General features: G+C 46.1%; 1 protein-coding gene across 1 annotated transcript in view; it reads right to left on the bottom strand.

Annotated features, from left to right (window-relative positions):
• The window catches only part of Rp9 (RP9 pre-mRNA splicing factor), a 28,495-nt gene that overhangs the window by 4,961 nt on the left and 4,191 nt on the right, over positions 1 to 19,343 (bottom strand). Inside the window, exons 2-4 of the mRNA XM_085689814.2 lie at positions 12,179 to 12,209; positions 11,060 to 11,189; positions 1,083 to 1,174 (exon numbers count right to left, since the gene is read on the bottom strand). Of these exons, the coding sequence (XP_085545940.1) occupies positions 1,083 to 1,174; positions 11,060 to 11,189; positions 12,179 to 12,209 (253 nt within the window). The remainder of the gene's footprint in view (positions 1 to 1,082; positions 1,175 to 11,059; positions 11,190 to 12,178; positions 12,210 to 19,343) is intronic.

Below are 19,343 nucleotides of genomic sequence, written 5' to 3'. Positions count from 1 at the left end.
TATTATCCACTAAGTCAACCCCTGAGTCCCTGGAGAAGGTGTTTTGATGTTTTATTTTTGTGAGACAGGCTGTTGCTACAAGACCCAAGCTAGCCCCATGCAGGGTCTTTCTGAGGTTTTTGAGCGCTGGACTGCAGACATGGCTCACCTCCCCTGGTCCTGCTGACCTCAGTCTGCATACACTGACAACCTTACTGCACCGATGGAGCCTTCCTTGGCAGAATTAGTTCCTGATGTGAATGCACACCTCCAAGAGGTGATTCGTGAAAGTACCATGAGGAGGTGGGAGCGCTCGCTTGTCTGTCTGTTTAGCAAATACACACTTGCAGCTCCAAAGACACATCTAAGTTTACATGGGAACAAAAACCCCTCACCTGAGTAATAAATGTGCATTTATATAGTAAACTACTAAGAAGGGTTGAACACACAGTGTTGCCTTTGAGAAAATAAATCACCATTCCTCAGGCTAAGTAAAGAGTATCTGTCTGTCTGTGTTTGTTTGTTTGTCTTTTCCTGCAGTGCTGTGGGCTGACCTCAGGCTCTGCACACGCTGGGCAAGCACTCTACCACTGAGCTGGACAAGCACCCTACCAATGATCTTAGTGAAACAAGATCTCACTAAATAGCTCAGGTTATTCTTGAACGTTCAGTTCTCCATGTCAAACTGTTGACCTGTTAAATAGTGAGCATTTTAACAGGAGTCTTTCCCTCCCTTTTCTTTTCCCTTCTGAGCTGCCTCTGAAGGGCTTTATATAGAGCAGGTTGGCCTCAGATTCACTCAGTAGCAAAGGCTGACTTTGAACTCATGATCCTTCTGCCCCTACCTCCCAAAGGATGGCATTACAGGCTTGCACCATCATGCTTGCTCTATGTGGTGCTGGGGCTGGAAACAAGCAAGTGCTCTGAGCGTGCTACACCAGCACTCTACCACAGGAGCGACACCCCCAGCCCCAGTTCTTGTTACAGAGGTTATCTGTTACAAAGGTATGACGGGGTGTGTGTGTTTCCAGAGCACCAGTTCAGCAGTGATGATCTGTCTCCTAACGTTCACCATCTCTGATGACTGTGCAAGGTTTACTTACAACTCGGAACTGTTCTAACTTCTGGTTGCCTTTGATAAAGAAAGGGCATTCTTTGTCGCCTGTTCGATGGCCATACCGTTTGCAACGCCAACCTAAAGCCAAAGAAAAACATTTCTGTAAAATATGGTCTCACTTCACTGAGATAACGGTTTAGTAGATCAAGTTTTTCATTAGACTCCAATTCTAAAACACAAAGAATTAACGGATGAAAACACTAAGATCCCAGAAAATAATGAAGGGTAACTAATTGCTTCCTTGAATCTTGTTAGGAGTGAATGTCCATCATCAAATATTTGTGAGCAACACAATGAATGTTCTTAGCAGGTTTAACTCCATTTCTCAGAGTACAGCAGGGGCTTGCAAGAGGGTCAGCCATGATTCCAGCACCCACACAGTGGCTCATGACCACCTGCAATTCCAGTTCCAAGAGACCCAATGCTGTCTTTTGGCCTCTAAGGGCTGCCATATGCAGTGGTGCAGATGAGCTCATGTGAAGGCGTGGGACCTTCTCACAGGTAATTGTGAGACACTTCCATGGGTGCTGGGAGCCGAGCTGTGGTCCTCTAAAGAGCCCTGTGCACTCTTCACTGCCGAGCTGCTTCTCCAGCTCGGGCCTCGTTTTTAGGCAAAACAACAATTTCTCGTAAAATGTAGTGTCACTAGAACTACCAGGTTAGCCTGGAAAACAGAGAAACTGTCGGTGTTTAGAGAGGTTTTGGCCCCGAGGAATCAATGTAACACATGAAGACACACTCTCCAAGTCGGTGAAGGCAAGTGTACAACTGAAGGGGTTCACTGGACGCTCCTCGGCGATGGCGCGGCGACCTGAGGGGTGTGAAGCAGTGACGAGGTCCCAGCATTGCCCTCACATCTTTTCATCCCGTCAGGCAGCTGCTTGGGGATGGTGAGCAAGTGACACTTAGGTGCTGACCAAGGAGGTCAGGAAGCAGGAGCGCTGTGAAGATGGGCTGCTTTGGCCCGTGCTAAGCAACCACAGAAAGCTGTTGAAGGGAGCAATTGTCCTCTGTGGTATGTGCATGTGCTTAGGAGAGTGTAGGACTCTTGTCTAGGTCAGACAGGAAGTCACGTGTCCTCCTTTACCAGTTCTCTGCCTTATTCCCTTCAGACGGGTTTACCACAAATGGCTGGCCAACAAGCTCTCAGGATCCGTCTCTACCGTCTAATGGGTTTCCCGGCATGCTGGAGCTACAGACGTGAACAGCCACTTCCGTCATCTTATGTGGGTGCTGGGGAGTCTAGTCCTCATGTGCACCCACCACTTTAGCTTACAGAATGAGACAGACCTAGAACCCTAGTACTAGGGAGGATGTGGCAGGCCTACCCCGAGTTCCAGGCTAACAAGTGCCATGGTAAAGAATTCTGGCTCAGCCTCCCCTTCACTCATCCAAAACAGCGTCAGGAAGAAAGACCACATTCTAAACTAATGTTGTATGTCATCAAGACTTGGGATGTAAGATGCCAGGGGGCACAGCTGGATATGCACACATCCCAACACATATGAGCTTTGCTCAGGATTATCTTAAATGAAGGGGATGTGCTGGTATAGCCCTGGTGCAGACCCATAATCCCAGCACTCAGGAAGCTGAGGCAGCAGGATTTCTAATTCAGGACCACGCTGGGCTATATAAGGAGATGGTATCTCAAAACAGCAACAAAAAACAAAATGATGATCCTTGTAACACTAAGTGTGGCCCACAGTAAAAGTGACAATGTGAAAGATTCTATCAGTAGTGCACTCTCAGGAGCCCTCAGCAGTGTGAATGAATAGCCTGAATGCAGAGCTGTATTTGCAGCCATAAGGGGGGTGGCAGCTCAGTGGTAGAGGGTCTACTTTGCACAAGGGAGATACTGTAGCACAGAGAACACAGGCAGGCAGACAGATGGGATGGGGTGGGGATTGTGATATGTAGACTTAGCGGTTACAGAAACATTTTTCTTTTATATATTTTTCAATATTTTGTTGTTATTTTAATTATTTTAATGTGTGCAAGGTTTTTTTTTGCCTACATGTCTGTCTGTCTATACACCACATTCATGCCTGGTGCCTAGGGAGGCCAGGTCAATGGATCCCCTGGAACTGGAGTCACCATATAGGTGCTGAGAATGGAATCCCAGTCTTCTGGAAGACTAATGTATTGGTTTGAATGAGAATGGCCCCCTAAGATGTTTGAATACTTTGCTCCCAGTTGGTGAAACCGTTTGGGGAAGGATTAGGTAAGGCCTTGTCTTTGGGGTTGGGTTCTGAAGTTTCAAAAGCCCATGCCATTCCCAATTAGTTCCCCGCTTCATGCATGTGGATGAGACATGAACTCTCAGCGACTGCCCCAGCACCACACCTGCCTGCAGCCTGATGCTCACAGCCTCACTCTCTGAAGTAAGCCCAAATTAATCGCTTCTTTTTAAGTTGCCCTGTACATGGTGTTTCATCATGGCAACACGAAAGTAAGCAGGACAAACAGCCAGTGTTCTTAACTACCAAGCCATCTCAGGCCCAGAATTACTTTTCTTAATACCAGAGTCAAGGAACATATGCAGGTTCCTGTACATGTGTGGTCTGCTTGGTAGGACCTGAAGCTTCTATCATTTGGTGAAGAAGAGGGTTGTGAGAAAACAAACACAAAAACATCTTGCCTTCAGAAACTAAACACCATCATATGCAAATATGAACAAGAACACACTGAACATTGCTAGGAACACAAGACTTGACAATCTATAAATATGGATTCATTGAGAATCCATTTAATGAAGAATATACACAGACGTCCCTCAACATGGGCCTATAGTGGCATTTCAGTTGTATTTTAATAAATAAAGCTTGCCTGAGGATCAGAGAGCAAAACAGCCTCATGTTGGGTGTCATTTGTAGCATGATTTAATAAAAACCAAGAGACAGAAATTAGGGTTCAACCTGAAGGTCAGAAAAGCAAAACAGCCAACCACTGGGTTTTACCTCTACCTCAGTTCGAAATGTCAATTCTGTAGGGTAAAAGGATAACTGGAGCAGGAAACCAACCAATCACTGCCACCAGCACCCTGGCTCTGAACCCAGAGTAGAGAAAGAAACATGCCCTGTATTTGAGACCTGGGCCAGGGAGAAAAACATCTTTATCCCTGAACCCCAGACTAAAGACATGTGCCCTGGCTCTGAAACTAGTGTCAAAGAAACACTTTGTCACTAAAATCAGAGCCAGTGAAAGAAGTATGCCCTGGTCCTAAGATTAGTGTCAAAAAGCTAAAAAGTACCAGTGAAAGAAACACAGTTTAGCCATGAAGGCAGAGCCATCTCTGTCCCTGATCCCCTAAACTGACCAATCCCTGAGCAGGGAAAAACTAGCCAATCCCCCTTCTCCCTAGAAAAACCCTGCCCCTAAGAAGCCCTATATAAGCCTCTCCACTGCTTCAGTTAAAGGCTGCCCCTAAGGCTGCAGGTAATCCTTCCCTGGCAGAGGCAGGGACTCCTCATTCCCAAATAAATCTCTTTCTCAAAAGAGTCTTGGGTGACGACCTTCTTTAACTGGAGCAGAGAAGAACCTGACTGGGACTTCCCTTAGGGGACCGAGCTGAAAAACCTTGCTGAGATGCTCCCTAGGGGGCCTCAGCAATGTGGATCAGAACAGAAGAACCTTGCTAGGAAAACTTTTCCTATGTAGTAACAACTTTTCGCCAGAGCCGAGGAGATTGTTACATTTCTGCAGGGGCTTCCCCTTAGCAGAGTGTTAGCAGAAGCTGGAGAAGGAGGAGAAGAAGCAGATAGCTCTGCTAGCATCCATTAAGGATGCTCCCTTAATGGAACAGAGCAGAACTCAGCTGTGCTGCTCTCCAGAAGAGCAGGATCACTATATCCTTCAGGGAGACCGTCCCCCACAGCACCCAGCTTCAGGTAGCCTGGCTTCCCAATAGTCAGGACACCTTTCTTCCAGGGCTCCAGCCTCCAGAGCGGTCCGAGTGCGGCTCTACCCCTCCAGAGCTGTCCTAGAGCATCTCTAAGTATATCCTCGCTTCCCTGTAAGTCAGATATCCCAATACCACTACTGTACCACATTCCCCTACAAATTCTGCCTCTAGGAGTCTCAGAATGAGACTGTGTGTGAGAGCTGTCTCCTCCCTTATTATAATCCTCTCTAGTGCTCGGATTAAAGGCGTGCACCACTACTGCCCCATTTTTATGGCAAACTAGTGTGGCTGCAGGGATTAAAGGTGTGTGTCACCACTGCCTGGTCTGTAAGGCTGATCAGGGCAGCTGTTTTACTCTCTGAACTTCAAGCAAGCTTTATTTATTAAAATACAAATGAAATATCACTACATGGGCCAGGAGATAACCTTCATAAATCTATTCTTTCTTTGCTTACTTATTTTATTTCTGAGTGTTTTACCTGCATGTATAATGCATATGTGCTTGGTGTCCTCAGAGGTCAGAAGAAAGTACCCTAGCCTCTGAACTAGAATTATAGACAGCTGTGAGCGATCATGTGGGTGCTGGGAACCAAACCCAGGTCGTCTGCAAGGGCAACAAGGTGCTTTTAATTGTTGAGTCTTCTCCAAAGTAATGAGAAGTTCTAGGTCAGTCTCAAACTATAGAATGGGAGTCTGTCTGAAAACAAACAAACACACACAGGGCTCAGTAACTAAGAGCTCTTATAGCTCTTAGGTCCTTGCAGAGGACCTCAGTTCAAGTCCCACATGTTGGGCAGCTCATAACTCTAGTTTAAGGGGATATATGCACATAATTAAAAATAACAAAAAATAAATTTGGGGGTCCTGGACAGCTGAGTCAGCAGTTAGGATCAGATATTACTCTTATAAAGGACCTAAGTTTTGGTTCTGAGCGCCCATGTCAAGTGGCTCAACCACTCTGGCATCTGTAATCATATGTATGTCTCCTTACCACCACAATATACACATAATAAAAATATATCTTAAAAAAAATTTCTAAATAAGTAATAAAAATAGTAACAAATTTGTCCAAAACAGTCTTTAGCTTTTTACAAATTAGTCACAGGCTTTTTTCACTGTGAGAAAAAAAATTCTAATCAAAGGTTGCTGGTCCATCAAGGACTAATACTCCATAAAACAATCCCATCTTGAACCTCTGTAAAACGTCTATTTTGTTGTTATGCTATGGTTGCACTGCCTGCATATGTCTGTGGGCCATGTACACGCACACAGTGCGGCCAGAAGAGCGCATTGGGTCTTCTGGAACTGGAGTTACAAACCTCTGAGCCTCCATGTGGGTGCTGGGGCCCCAACTCTGGGTCCTCTCCAAGAGCACCTAGTGCTCTTACTGCTGACCGTGTCTCCAGTGCGCACCCGGCCTGAGGCATTTAAGCCCGTTTAGTCTCTCCCACCAGGTAGAACTTGTTTACCCAAAGGCGCTGCAAGCACCCCAGGAACTTGGAGAGCCTCAGCTACTGCTCCCTCCCAGATCCCTTCATTCCCTTTGCTGTCAGTCAGTCATGAAAGCCTGTGATGCTGGACCCCGTCCTGGCGGAAAGGCACAGACATGGCTGCATCAGAGCAGAAATCAAGTGCACTCACGGCCAGGGGTCTGGGAGCCCGGCTTAGGTCAGGGGACACCCTTTTCACCACCAGCAACAGCCTTACTATTTTTTTTCCCTTTGTTCTTGTTTCTTTGGGTAACACTGAATATCTGCTCCCAATACAACAATCTAAGGAACAGTATTTCCAGAAAATCCACCCAACCCTGGTGAGAAGTGCCACTTCTGGTCTCTGAACTGGGCCACTCCCAGTGTTCTTGTCCTAGGTCAGTAAGAGTCTGACCAAAGTCAGAATGAGGCTGAAGCTCCCTAAAAGGACACAGCCACATGGCACTGCCACTATCTGATTGTCTCAAAGATCCCTGGAAAAGCCACACCTATAAGTCACTTGCCTAAGCATATCATTCATTCTATAGGAAAGACAACCTTTCAAAATACTGGCTGAAAATGATGGCTTGTTTAACATCCAGCCCATGCTGGCTAGTCATTTTGAATAAGGGAACCTCGTTTGAGAAAATGCTTCCATCAGATTGCCTGTAAGCAAGTCTACAGAGCATTTTCTTGATTAATAATTACTATAGGAGGGCCCAGGTGTAGGTGGTGCCCTCCTCTGGGCTGGGCACTACCAGTCCTGGGTGTGGAAAGAAAGCACGCTAAGTAAGCTAAGGAGAGCAAGCCAGTAAGCAGCATTTCTCCACTGCTCCTGCATCAGCTCCAGACCCCAGGTTCCTGCCCTGTTTGAGCTCCTGCCTTGACGTCCCTCACAGCCCTTCCTGACTGTGATTTAGGATATCTAAGTCAAATAAACTCTTTCCCCCCTGAAGCAAACTAAGACACATTGTCAGGCTGGTTATCAACACTTACAGGAACCACTGGGGACTGGCACACTCACCAGAGCCTCTCTCTACAGGTCCTCACCATGACCTTGGTCATCTAGAGCTGACACACGCGCTGTCCACAGAAACCCAACACTCTCTCTTCTGTGTGACCTGGGACCTGGGAAGACAGGCTCTTAAAGCCTGATGAGAGCCAAGCATAGTGACGAACATCTGTAGCTCTAGATTCAGGAGGCTATAGCAGAAGATTAGACAGCATAGCAAGACCTGACCAGAAGAGCAGAGCAAGTTAAAGCAGGGATCTAACCTGTGCCAGCTCTGAGGAGGCATGATATCAAGGTCCACACACACATGCATGCACACACACAGACATACAGACACATACACACACACACACACCCTCTTGAAAAAAGGTAGGTTTCTTGGATTAATGCAGTTGAAGAATACCAGACAAATTCTTAGCCGAGTGCTAGCTACTGAGACACATACTACAGAGGATACAAACTTTCAGAGTCACTTCATGAAGTTACTAAAGCTATGAGAAGTTTCCAAGAAAAAAGTATAACAAACAATAATATAGGTAATAAACATGTTAAACCTTGAAACATTTTTTTGTCTAAAGCATAAGAGCGAAGTTCAAAGAAATGGCTGAAGTGGGCTAGGTATGGTGGTACACACCTTTAATACCAGCACTTAATACCAGGAGGCAAAGGCAGGAGGATCTCCATGAGTTCCCAGACAGCTTGGTCTGCACCCTGTGTTCAGAAACCCTGTCTCAGAAAAGAACAACTACAAATGAAAGCTGAAGCAGGAAGACGGAAATCCAAGGCTTCCTTGGGTGCAGAGGAAGTTCCAAGGTGGCCCGGACCACTTAGTGAGGCTGCATCTCACAATAAAACATACAAAGAGAATAGGATGCAGTTCAGGGTACAGAGCTTGCCTTGCATGTGTGAAACCCTGTGCTCAGTGGATAATACAAAACAAACACAAAAAAAAAAACAGAAAAAAAAGAGTGAGAGAAAAGATAGAAGAATGTTTGATAAAATGTCAAACCCCAAATTAGGTAAAACAATAATAAGAATGCCCAGAACTAGGCAGGCATGGTGGCACATGCCTGTGTTTACACCTGTATCTTAGCTCTATGGAGACCCTGGCTAGTCTGAGCTAGAGAATAACCTGCCTTTAAAAAACTCAAACTAAAGCAAAGTAGAACAATGCCAGGAAGCTAAAAAGACTTAACCAAGTAGTCTAAGTTCAGAGAGATCCAATTGTAATGGTGTCAAGAAAAAGCTGTACATTACTGTAAGCCCACAAGAACTTTTCATTAGGAATTAGCAGACCAGAGGCCGGAGTACTCATCAGTGCAAACATGCTTGTTTAGCATGTATGAGGCCTGGGTTCACTCTCCATCCATCTGTGGAAGGGACGTCGAGAGGCAGTAAAAGTGTTAAAAGAGTCAGAATTCTCTGCCGTGAACTCATCAGTAGAGAAGAAGAGGAAAATGAGGAAGCTCACCTAATAAAGTGGGCAGGACTTTACGGGGTGTAGATAAGGATTAGGGCATTTGCACCATGTGCCGGCTCTGTTCGTGATCACCAGCACCACAAAACAAACCGACTTGAGGGCATCTGTTGTGAGTAGGCTTGCCTTGAAAGAACAGGTGACGCTGAAGCTATGAAAGGGCATGAGGTGGTTCCTCAAACACTAAGAAGAAATACTGACAGCCCACAGGAAAGGCAAACAGGAAAAGAAAGCTCCAATGGACTTCTCGGAATCTTCTCATAAATCTGGGAGGCTACAGATGCTCAGCTGTTAAGAGCACACGTTGCTCTTACAGAGGACCTGGCTTCAACTTCCAGGACTACATGGTGGCTCACAACTATCTGTAACACCAGGTTCTAGGGGTCTTCTGACTTTTGAGGGCACCAAGCATGCACATGGTGTACACACAAATATACGGGCAAAACCACTCACATATTAAATAAAATGAACAAATCTTTTAAATACTCCATAGTGGCACAGGTCTAACATACCAACAGTCTACGGGGAGGCCAAGGCAGAGGACTGGGAGTTTGAAGTCGGTCTGGGACCAAGTACAGAGGCACACACCTTTGATCGCAGCAACAAGAGGCAGGTTTCTCAGCATGAGTTCAAGGTCAGTCATGGCTACATAGTAAGAACCTGTCTTAAAAACCAAGAAGGCCAGTCTGGACTATATGGAGATGTCTGGTCACAAAACAAAACAAAAATGCAACAGAAATCTGTGACAGACTTATGTAAACTACTGAAATGTATATGTATGATAACAGGACAGGAAGCAGGCGGGACACAGAAGATACATCCAGCGCCACCTCCTGTGGCCTGTGGTCGCTCTTGGTAGTCACTTTAACAGACAAACATATTCAACAACACTCTGCCGCATCTCTTCCTCCTATGGCATCTCTCTCCCGGGATGTTATTTTTATCACGGTAGTACTGCTCACATACCCAAAACAGCTATGGCCATGGAAAGATCACTGGACACAAACTCAAAAGTCCTGGAGTCAGGTCAGCCATAGGCTCAGCCTATAACAGCACTTGACCTGGAACTCACATGGGTGGGGAGAGAACCAACTCCCATAGCTTCTCCTCTGACCTCCACGTGTATACCATGAAACCCACACTGACACATACACAATAATACATAAATAGCAATAATAAATAACATAAAAAACCAGGGGCTAGTAAAGCACTCATCTGGCATGGGCATGGCCCTTGAGTTGATCTCCATAGCAACACACGTGCACATATACACCCTAAGTCAAAGATAGGACGTAAAGCACTATCAAGTATAGCACATAACCAGTATGAGGAGAGGCATGCTGTGGTTTGGATCTGATTTGTCCCCCAAAAGTTCATGTTGAAAATCTGGCTGGTCTGCAGTGTGGTAGGATAGGGTAGAGGACCTTTTAAGATGTGGAGCTGAGAGGCAGGCTATGGCCAAGGGAACTAAGTCCTCACTAATGGAAATGTGGGCCAGGTCTGGAGTGACTGTACCCCCTTTTCATCACTAATGGAAATATGGGCCAGGTCTGGAGTGACTGTACCCCCATCTCATCACTAACGGAAATGTGGGCCAGGTCTGGAGTGACTGTACCCCCTTTTCATCACTAATGGAAATGTGGGCCAGGTATGGAGTGACTGTACCCCCATCTCATCACTAATGGAAATGTGGGCCAGGTCTGGGGTAACTGTACCCCCTTCTCATCACTAACGGAAATGTGGCCAGGTCTGGGGTAACTGTACCCCCATCTCATCACTAACGGAAATGTGGGCCAGGTCTGGAGTGACTGTACCCCCTTCTCATCACTAACGGAAATGTGGCCAGGTCTGGGGTAACTGTACCCCCATCTCACCACTCCCTGCATGTGTTTCCCTTCAGAACACTCTCCTTCGGCTTCTCCATCATGTATGATGCAAGCAGGGCACACGGGCCAGGATGCTGATACTGCACCGTGTAGACCCTGCAGCCTTCAGAACTGTGGGCCAAAGAGATCCCTTCATGACTTACCCACCCTCATGCACCTTGATTAGTGACAGAAGACAGACTGCCACAGAGACATCACTCAAACCCTTGCACACTCACATTGCATAACTTTGACCTCTCTCCCAAGAGGCATCCAAAGTCCTTTAGTTGGTGCATGAGCCAGAAACTCCCTGGCATGTTCATTGCCTGGCACATCCGGTATACAGTCTTCTGGCTTTGTCTCATCCTCCTACAGGAAGATAACAGTCTGTAAACAACAGAACAAAACCAGAACCAAAAACCAAAACTGAAACCAAAAAAATCCAACAAACTAAAACCAAAACCAAAACAGGACTCCATCCTTGCTTCCTGCCTGGGAAGCTATCATCTGGCTTCCTGTTAACTGTGTGACAATGTCGTCCCCCAGGAACTGGAGAGACAAGCTGTCAGGGACAGAACTGCACAGAAGAAACAGCTCAGCCTCGCTGTGAAGCACAGGCTTCGTGCAGGAATGACTTATGGCCTCCACACTCTGACAGAAGATAGGCCAAACAGCTTTCATCCTCTCAGTCTGGGAGGAGAAGGCATTCTAGAACACTACAGACAGACGGTTACATTAAAATGGCTCTTAAAAAATTACACTTTTGTGGGGAGAGCAAGCTCTTCTCACGAGGCAAGTGGAGGGAGAAGATGAACCTGGAGGAGTTCGCCCTCACCTTTCTCTTAAAGGTCACTGAGTCTCTGACAGGGATTTCCACCAACAAATAACTGTATTTAGAACCAGAGTATTCCTTTACTTTCTGCTTTTTTCAAACATTTCTTTTACTGAAAGTCTTTGGTCCTCTGGCTGCTTTCCTGTGTCTCATGCCATTGAAACAGCCTGGCCCTGCCACTAGGTTGCAGGGGTTCTGCCCTGGAGGCTGCAGTGTTTGTCCTTTCACAGGCTGAGCTGAGGGCTCCAAGACTCCACCCTAAATGTACTGAGGAGCAGGCTGAGTGAGGCAGATAAGTTAATTGGACAGCAGACACTTCTAGAAGATACTGCCACAGAGAGAGAAAGAAAGCTGTGGTCCCGGGACTCCTATGTGTTTGCACTGGTTCCTTGGGATGGTGTGACAGCTGAATATAAGCTGAATAAGAAACAGCATGTTCATATAAGGAGATTAAAAATACCACCATTTTTTAAAACAGTAAACCACTAAGTCCCCAAGTATATTAAATAGAGCAACCATTGCTTACCTTTATAAACCCAGGAGGAGGCTTCTCGTAACTAGAAAATGAAACACAAAAAGCAATCTTCATCAAACATGTCAACAGAAGACATAGCACACACGCATACACACACACACGGAACATACACACACACACACAACAGCAGGAGCCAGCCCCCTCGGAGGTTTCCCCTCCATGCCCAGCTGTGCCAGATGCTCACAGCCCTCAGAATGTTTGTAGCTGGAACAGGTGGCTGCACACGAAGGGCAGTGACACCCCAGACAGCACTCTGCAGTGACACAGGACCCTTCACTCTGCCTCACCTCTCTAACCCCCCCGGGAAAGCACTCCTCATCACCAGAAGGCCAGAAGGGACAAAAAAGCACAAGGATGTGTGCTTTCTTTGTTCTGACTCTTTTTTAAAAAAATATTTATTTATTTATTATGTATACAGTATTCTGTCTGCATGTATGCCTGCAGGCCACAAGAGGGCACCAGATCTCATTACAGATGGTTGTGAGCCACCATGTGGTTGCTGGGAATTGAACTCAGGACCTTTGGAAGAGCAGCCAGTGTTCTTAACCTCTGAGCCATCTCTCCAGCCCCCTGTTCTGACTCTTTTATGCAGGGCTGGGAGTCTGCAGGAGAAAAATAAAATTAGGTGTGGGAAACAAGGCGCCAGTCTAAGGGGCAGTGAAATGACCTCCTGTTTTCTGATCTAAGATGCAGGAAAAAAACTTGGTAGGGGATTGGCACAGGTTGCTTTCTGTTGCTGTCACCAACGCCATAATCAAATGCAACTTGGGGAGGAAAGGCTGTATGTAAGCTTACAGTTAGGTTAGGCTGTCACTGAGTGAAGCCAGGGCAGGAACTGAAGCAGAGACCATGGCTTGTCCTCTGTGGTTTGCTCTGACTGCTTTCTTATATAACCAGTGCCCACGGTGACACCACCTGTGGTGGACCGGCCCCTCCCATGGTCAGCATTAATCAGGAAAATGTTTCCAGACTTTCCCACAGGCCAGTCTGATGGAGGCACTTTCTCCGCTGAGGTTCTGTTTTCCCAGGTGACTCTAGTTTGTGTCAAGTTGACAAAAACTAAGATGCACAAGAATGGCTTAGAAATGTCATGAATCCAGAGCCTTAAAGGTTCCGAAGAGAATGGCTGGGTGGGACCAAAATTAGCTTCTTAGATCTAGCACGGTGCTTTTTCCAAAGCAGATATTAAAAAAGATTTCAAAAGGAAAACTACAGTGTAACATGAGACTAACTCAGTAAAGCCAACAGAATCCTGGCCATGTGGTCAGGTGACAAAGTGCTTCGGGAGCCCTTCATTCCCAACACTGCAAAGTCTCATGCGTCAGACCCAAAGGAGCTTGGTATAAAGTCCATGGATCTCCAGATCCATCCCTGAACTACAAGTGCTGAACAAACAACATATGGCCAATTATAATGAGGTCCAAATGTGTGAATAAAATGCAACTTATCACTATAAAAGGAATGTAACACAATTATAGATTTTGAAATGTGTTATTATTAGTAAAAGTGTTCCATAAAAGTGTGTTGCACAGATGTTTTCATAAGTTTAAAGTAAAGTGGCTAGTGTTTATTACTAGGACAAATAAATTCATTAATTGTTGTTGGAGACCGCTTGTTCGTTCCCGGCTGCCCAGACCTGAAATAATTACTCAGAAACTATATCATTTAAACCTCTGCTTGGCCTATTAGCGTTAGCTTATTGGCTAACTCTTACATCTTAATTTAGCCCATTTCTATTAATCTGTGTATTGCCACATGGCTGTGGCTTACCAGTTCCGTTCGGTGTCTGTCTCTGGCGGGGCTACATGGCTCCCCACTGACTCTGCCCTTCTTTCTCCCAGCATTCAGTTTAGTGCCCCCCACTAAACTCTGCCCTATCACCGGCTCTACTCTGCCCTATCACCGGCCAAGGCAGATTCTTTATTCATTAACCAATAAAAGCAACACATATAAGAAGGAACTCCCACACCAATTAATGTAACACATTCAAAAAGATACTATAGCTTAAAATACTATTTCAGTAGTAAATAAAAGAGATTAAGAAATTAGAATGAATTTGTTTGCACTGTGACAGTTAAGAAATCTAGGGCTGGCTAAGAGTGGTGGTGCACATGTTTAATCTCAGCACTCAGGAGGAAGAGGCAGATAGACTTCTAAGAGTTTGAGGAGAGCATAGTGAGTTCTAGGTCAACCACAGTTACATGGTGAGGCCCTCTCTGAAAAAAAACCAAAAAGGAAAGAAATACCTAGTTAATTTTGTTATTGCTGTTGTTTGGGACAGGGCCTTACTCTGTGGCCCAGGCTGGGCTTGAGCTCCTGACCATCTTTCTGCCTCAGCCTCCTGAGTGCTGGAACTATATGGGTGAGGCGAACTTGTGAAGTTAGTTCTTAAGATCTACAAATGGGGAAAAACAGAGTTCCATTTTGTTCCGGAGGTCTTGTGTGGCGTCACTGAGAGTGGACTGCGCTGTTCTGAGAAGTGAAAGGTCAAGCCTGGTAGGAAGGAAAAACAGCAAGAGGACATGGACCCAGAACTCACTCATGAATGAATATGGATGACTGTCTTCCGGGACAGAGTGTCTCTTCAGAGTCACCATTGTCCTGTCGTAGTCTTCTGAGTGCTAGGATTAGAACTATGGGTCTTTGGGGACAACTAAATAATACTCACTCTGTGAAGTACTTATAATGACTTTTAAAAAATTAACATGCATAAGTGTTGTGCCTCCCTGTATGTATGTATACTACATGTATGCACGCATACTACATGTATGCCTGATGCCTGTAGAGGTCACAGTGGGGCATCAGATGTCATACTGATGGTTGTGAGCTGCCGTGTGGATGCTGGGAACTGAACCAGGGTCCTCTGCAAGAGCAGCAGTGCTCCTAACTGCCGAGCCAGCTCAGCAGCCTCCTTTAAACTACTTCTGTGTTGAATGCTCAGCAGGATCTATTTGAAGCACTCATTAAATATGTGCCATCCCACAAAACTGGTCTGCAGCTGCATGCAAGGAAGGAACCACAGAGACAAGATGTCTGCTGTGTAGCTCAGCTCTCAGCTAGAACAAGAGACCTGAAGCATGGGCAGCCCGAAGAGAGAGAGGTGCTGTGGCGCTTCCTGTCCAGCATGGCTGACGGGGACATAAGCGGCTGTCATCTTCCCAGCAGTGTTTAAAATAACAGCAAAAAACAGTAAAGCCAAGGTACCCCAAGACCAAACAAGAGTCTTGGTTTCAATGTGGGGAACAAGTTTACAGACTTCTCCAGGTAGAGGAAGCCGAGGCCTTCAGAAGGTCTCCAGAGAGCATGGGTACCAGGGTGCTGAGGCGACCAGCTTCTCTTTCCTTGCAGCGGGAGACTGCCAGCCCTACCCTTGAGCATGACTCATTCTTTTACCCTGGATTCCTAGCAGCCACACACATACCTTAACTTCAGGCCAAGGAAAGAAGATGTTTTACACAGAACCTTAAAACCTAGAAATGGCTCTCCTTGCTGGGAATAAAGAGCACTGAGCAGTCAGACCATCCTATGTGAAGTTATCAGTCATACTAGGCATAGTGGAGCGAATCCCAGCACTCAGGAGGCAGAGGTCAGATGGCTCTGTGAATCTGAGGCCAGCCTGGGCTACATGGAGAGTTCCAGGATAACCAGGGCTACATAGAGCCTCAAAACAAAACAAAAACCCTAAATGGGCATCTTCCCTCCTTCTTTCCCACTTTAAAAGTTCCAAGAGTAGCCTATCGCACACTGTGTATCACAGGTTGGCCTTGAACTCAACACAACCCATTTCAGCCTTCCTAGAGTGGGACACCATGGCTGATACGATAGTGTATCACTATCAAGTGTGAGCAGAGATCCAAGAACACTCAGACAACAAAGAGAATGAGAAAACAAAACCACAGGCTGGGGTGTGTGCCTCAGCTGGTAAAGAGCTGTTCTTGTGGGCAAGAGGACCTGAGTTAGATCCCCAACTATATAAAGGCAAAGCTGGGCATGTTGGTACACATTTAAAACCGCAGAACTGGGGAGGCACCGACACGCAAAACCCTTGGGCTTACTGGCCAGTTTGTCTAGTCTACCTGGGGAGTTTCTGGCCAAAGAGAAATCTTGTCACTGGATCACCTCCCAGTTATGATATCACAGGTCTCATCATGCAGACACACACACACACACACACACACACACACACACAAATAATTAAATGTAAGCCAGAAATCAGAACACAAGGCAAGTCTGTAAATATAACTGCAAGGGAGGCTGAGGCAGAAAGATATGGCAAATTCACGGGATGCTTGGGCCACACAGTGGGTAACTTAACAAGACCTTATTTCAAAATAGAAAATAGAAGGAGGGCTAAGGATATAGCTCGAAACACTGACAATAGATGGAACAAAAGAAAACAAAAATTAATGTGTGCACATCACTACTGAAACAAGAACAGGATGTCCTGAAAAACAAAGCTCAGAACAAGTAAATGTTCTCTTTATTTTTAAAATTAGCATATGAAGTGTTAGCTATTGTATTAGGGTTCTCCAGAGGAACAGAACTGATAAAATGAACACACACACATTTATTAGAGAGGCTTAAATGTTGTGTTAAATGGACCACTACAATGGCAGAAAGGTCATCAAGTAGGCCCCCAGGGTGACAGTGAGTGGAACCATTTCTATTTCATCGCCTTGAATCCTGGACCCATGGATTCTGACTATGGGAGAAACTGTACATAGCACATGCTGGACTCTGACTCAAAGCACATACCACTTTCTGGAGGACCCCGCCTCAGCCATCCAGGCTACTGCCACTTAATTGGTGTTTTAGCAGTGTCTTCAAAAGGCCATTTCGTCATTCTATCAGGCTAGCTGCTTCAGAATGGTGGGAACATAGTAAAACGTGGGCCCAAGCTCACACTTCTCTGGCTATGAAATCAGTTCCTTGGTCAGAAGCAATGCCGCGTTGAACACCATGATGGTGGATAAAGCTTTTGGGAAGTCCATAGGTGGGTGGCTTTGGAGAGGCATTATGTGCAAGAATAAATATCTGTTCCAGTAAGGAAAGATGCTGGCCTTCCCAAGGAGGAAGTGGTCCAGTGCTGCTGGTGTGCCACCAGGAGGCTGGCTGGTCATCCCAGGGACTGGTGCCACACCTGGGCTCACTGTTAGCCTCTGCTGCTGGCAGACCTGGCACCCTGCGGCAGCTGTCAAGTCCATAACCTCCATGTCTGCCACTATGACGACGTGGTTTGTGGGCCCATCAGGCAATGTCAGGAAAAGCTAGGGCAAGAAGTGCAAAGCCATCAGTAAACCTGGTCTTCTCCTCAGTCAGCCATCACAGGGCACACTGCATGAGCCTATAGGTTCACGTGTGGGTACAGAAGGCACTGTAGCTGGAGTAGAAACCATAGGTATTTGGGCAACTTCTTCATGTACTTTGCTTGCACCATTAGAACATGCTTGGGCCCAAATATGTATAGTATATACTACTTCCATTTGATAATGGGTTGCTGCTGTGTACGTAGTACTTTATGGCTGTATTAATCAGGTTCTTATAGAACTTATGGAATGAATCTCTGTGTGTGTGTGTGTGTGTGTGCGCGCGCACGCGCGTGTGTAACTTATTGGAATGACTTATAGGCTGCAGTCCAGCTAACCCAACAATCTCTAGCTATAAACGTAAAGCCCAGGAATCCAGTAGCTGCACAGTCTCTCGAGGCTGAGTGCCTTGGCTGGTCTTCTGCAAATGCTGGGATTCCGAAGTAGGCTCCAATGCCAGTGAAGGAAAGGCTGTGCTGGCATGGTGAGGGCAAGCAGGCAAAGAGCACAGTTTCTTCCTCCTCCTATTGCCTTTCTATAGGCTTCCAGCAGGAGGTGTCGTCCACATTAAAGGTGTGTGTCTTCCCGCCTCAAAATCCGGATCAGAGGTGTGTCTTCACTCCTCAAAGGCCTGGACTAGAAGTGGACTTACCCACTTCAAACCAAGCAGAATATCTCTCACAGGTGTGCCCACCAATTCTAGATTGTAGTTTACCCCAGATAAAGTTGACAACCAAGACTAGTCATTACAGTGGGTCAGGTAATATCCAACACATGAAGAGCATCTCGGTTACAGAATAACCTGGTGGCCCATTGTCAAATGTTCAGTTTCCATTAATGCCCAGTAGCAGGACAAGGGCTGTCTCTCTAAGGGAAAATAGTTGTCTGCACATGACAGCAGAGCCTTGCGCCATAATCCCAAAGGTCTCTTCACCTAAGGGGCCTGCCAGAGACCCCAGACAGCATCCATATCTGCCACTAACACCTCAAGTACCATTGGGTCTGCTGGATCATATGGTCCAAGTGGGAGAGCAGCCTGAACCTGTTGAAGAGCCTTCTCTTGTTGCAGGCCCAACAAGCTAGCAGCTTTCCGAGTATACTTGGTATATGGGCTGGGGTAACACACCCAAGGGGGTAATGTGCCGTCTCCAGAATCCAAACAGGCAAACTAAACGCTGTGTTTTCTCTTGGTGGTGGGAGGGGCCAGGTATAATAACTTTATCCTTCACCTTAGGACTATCTCTGCATGCCCCACACCACTGGTCTCCTAGGAATTTAACTGAGGTAGAAGGCCCTTCAATTTCTATCGGATTTCTTTTCCACCCTTTGATGCACATAGGCACAACCAACAGATCCAAAGTGGTTGCTACCTCCTGCTCACTTGGTCCAATCAGCACAATATCATCAACATAATGGACCAGCATGAAATTCTGTAGAAGAGAAAGATAGTCAAGATCTCTTTGAACTAAGTTATGACACAGGCCTGCAGAGTTAATCTTGATGTAAAACTGTAAAGGTATACTGCTGGCCTTGCCAACTGAAAGTAAACTGCTTCTGGTGGTCCTTCTGGACAGATACCTAAGAAAAAGCATTTGCAGCCAGGTGATGGCGGCTCACACCTTTATACCCAGCACTCAGGAGGCAGAGACAGGTGAATAACTGAGTTCAAGGCCAGCCTGGTCTACATAGTGAGTTCCAGGACAGCCAGGGGCACACAGAGAAACTCTTATCTTGAAAAGCCAAAAAGAAAAAAGAAAAGAAAAGCAAGCAAGTATTTGCTATATCAACAGCTGAATGTGTTAATCTGCTCAAGTATGGACACCATATCTGGTGCAGAATTGACAATATAA

The sequence above is a fragment of the Myodes glareolus genome, chromosome 4 (assembly GCF_982192425.1).
Source record: "Myodes glareolus chromosome 4, mMyoGla1.1, whole genome shotgun sequence".
Lineage (NCBI taxonomy): Eukaryota > Metazoa > Chordata > Mammalia > Rodentia > Cricetidae > Myodes > Myodes glareolus.
The sequence above is the reverse complement of the archived record's forward strand: the minus strand, read 5'-3'. Positions and strand labels throughout refer to the sequence as shown.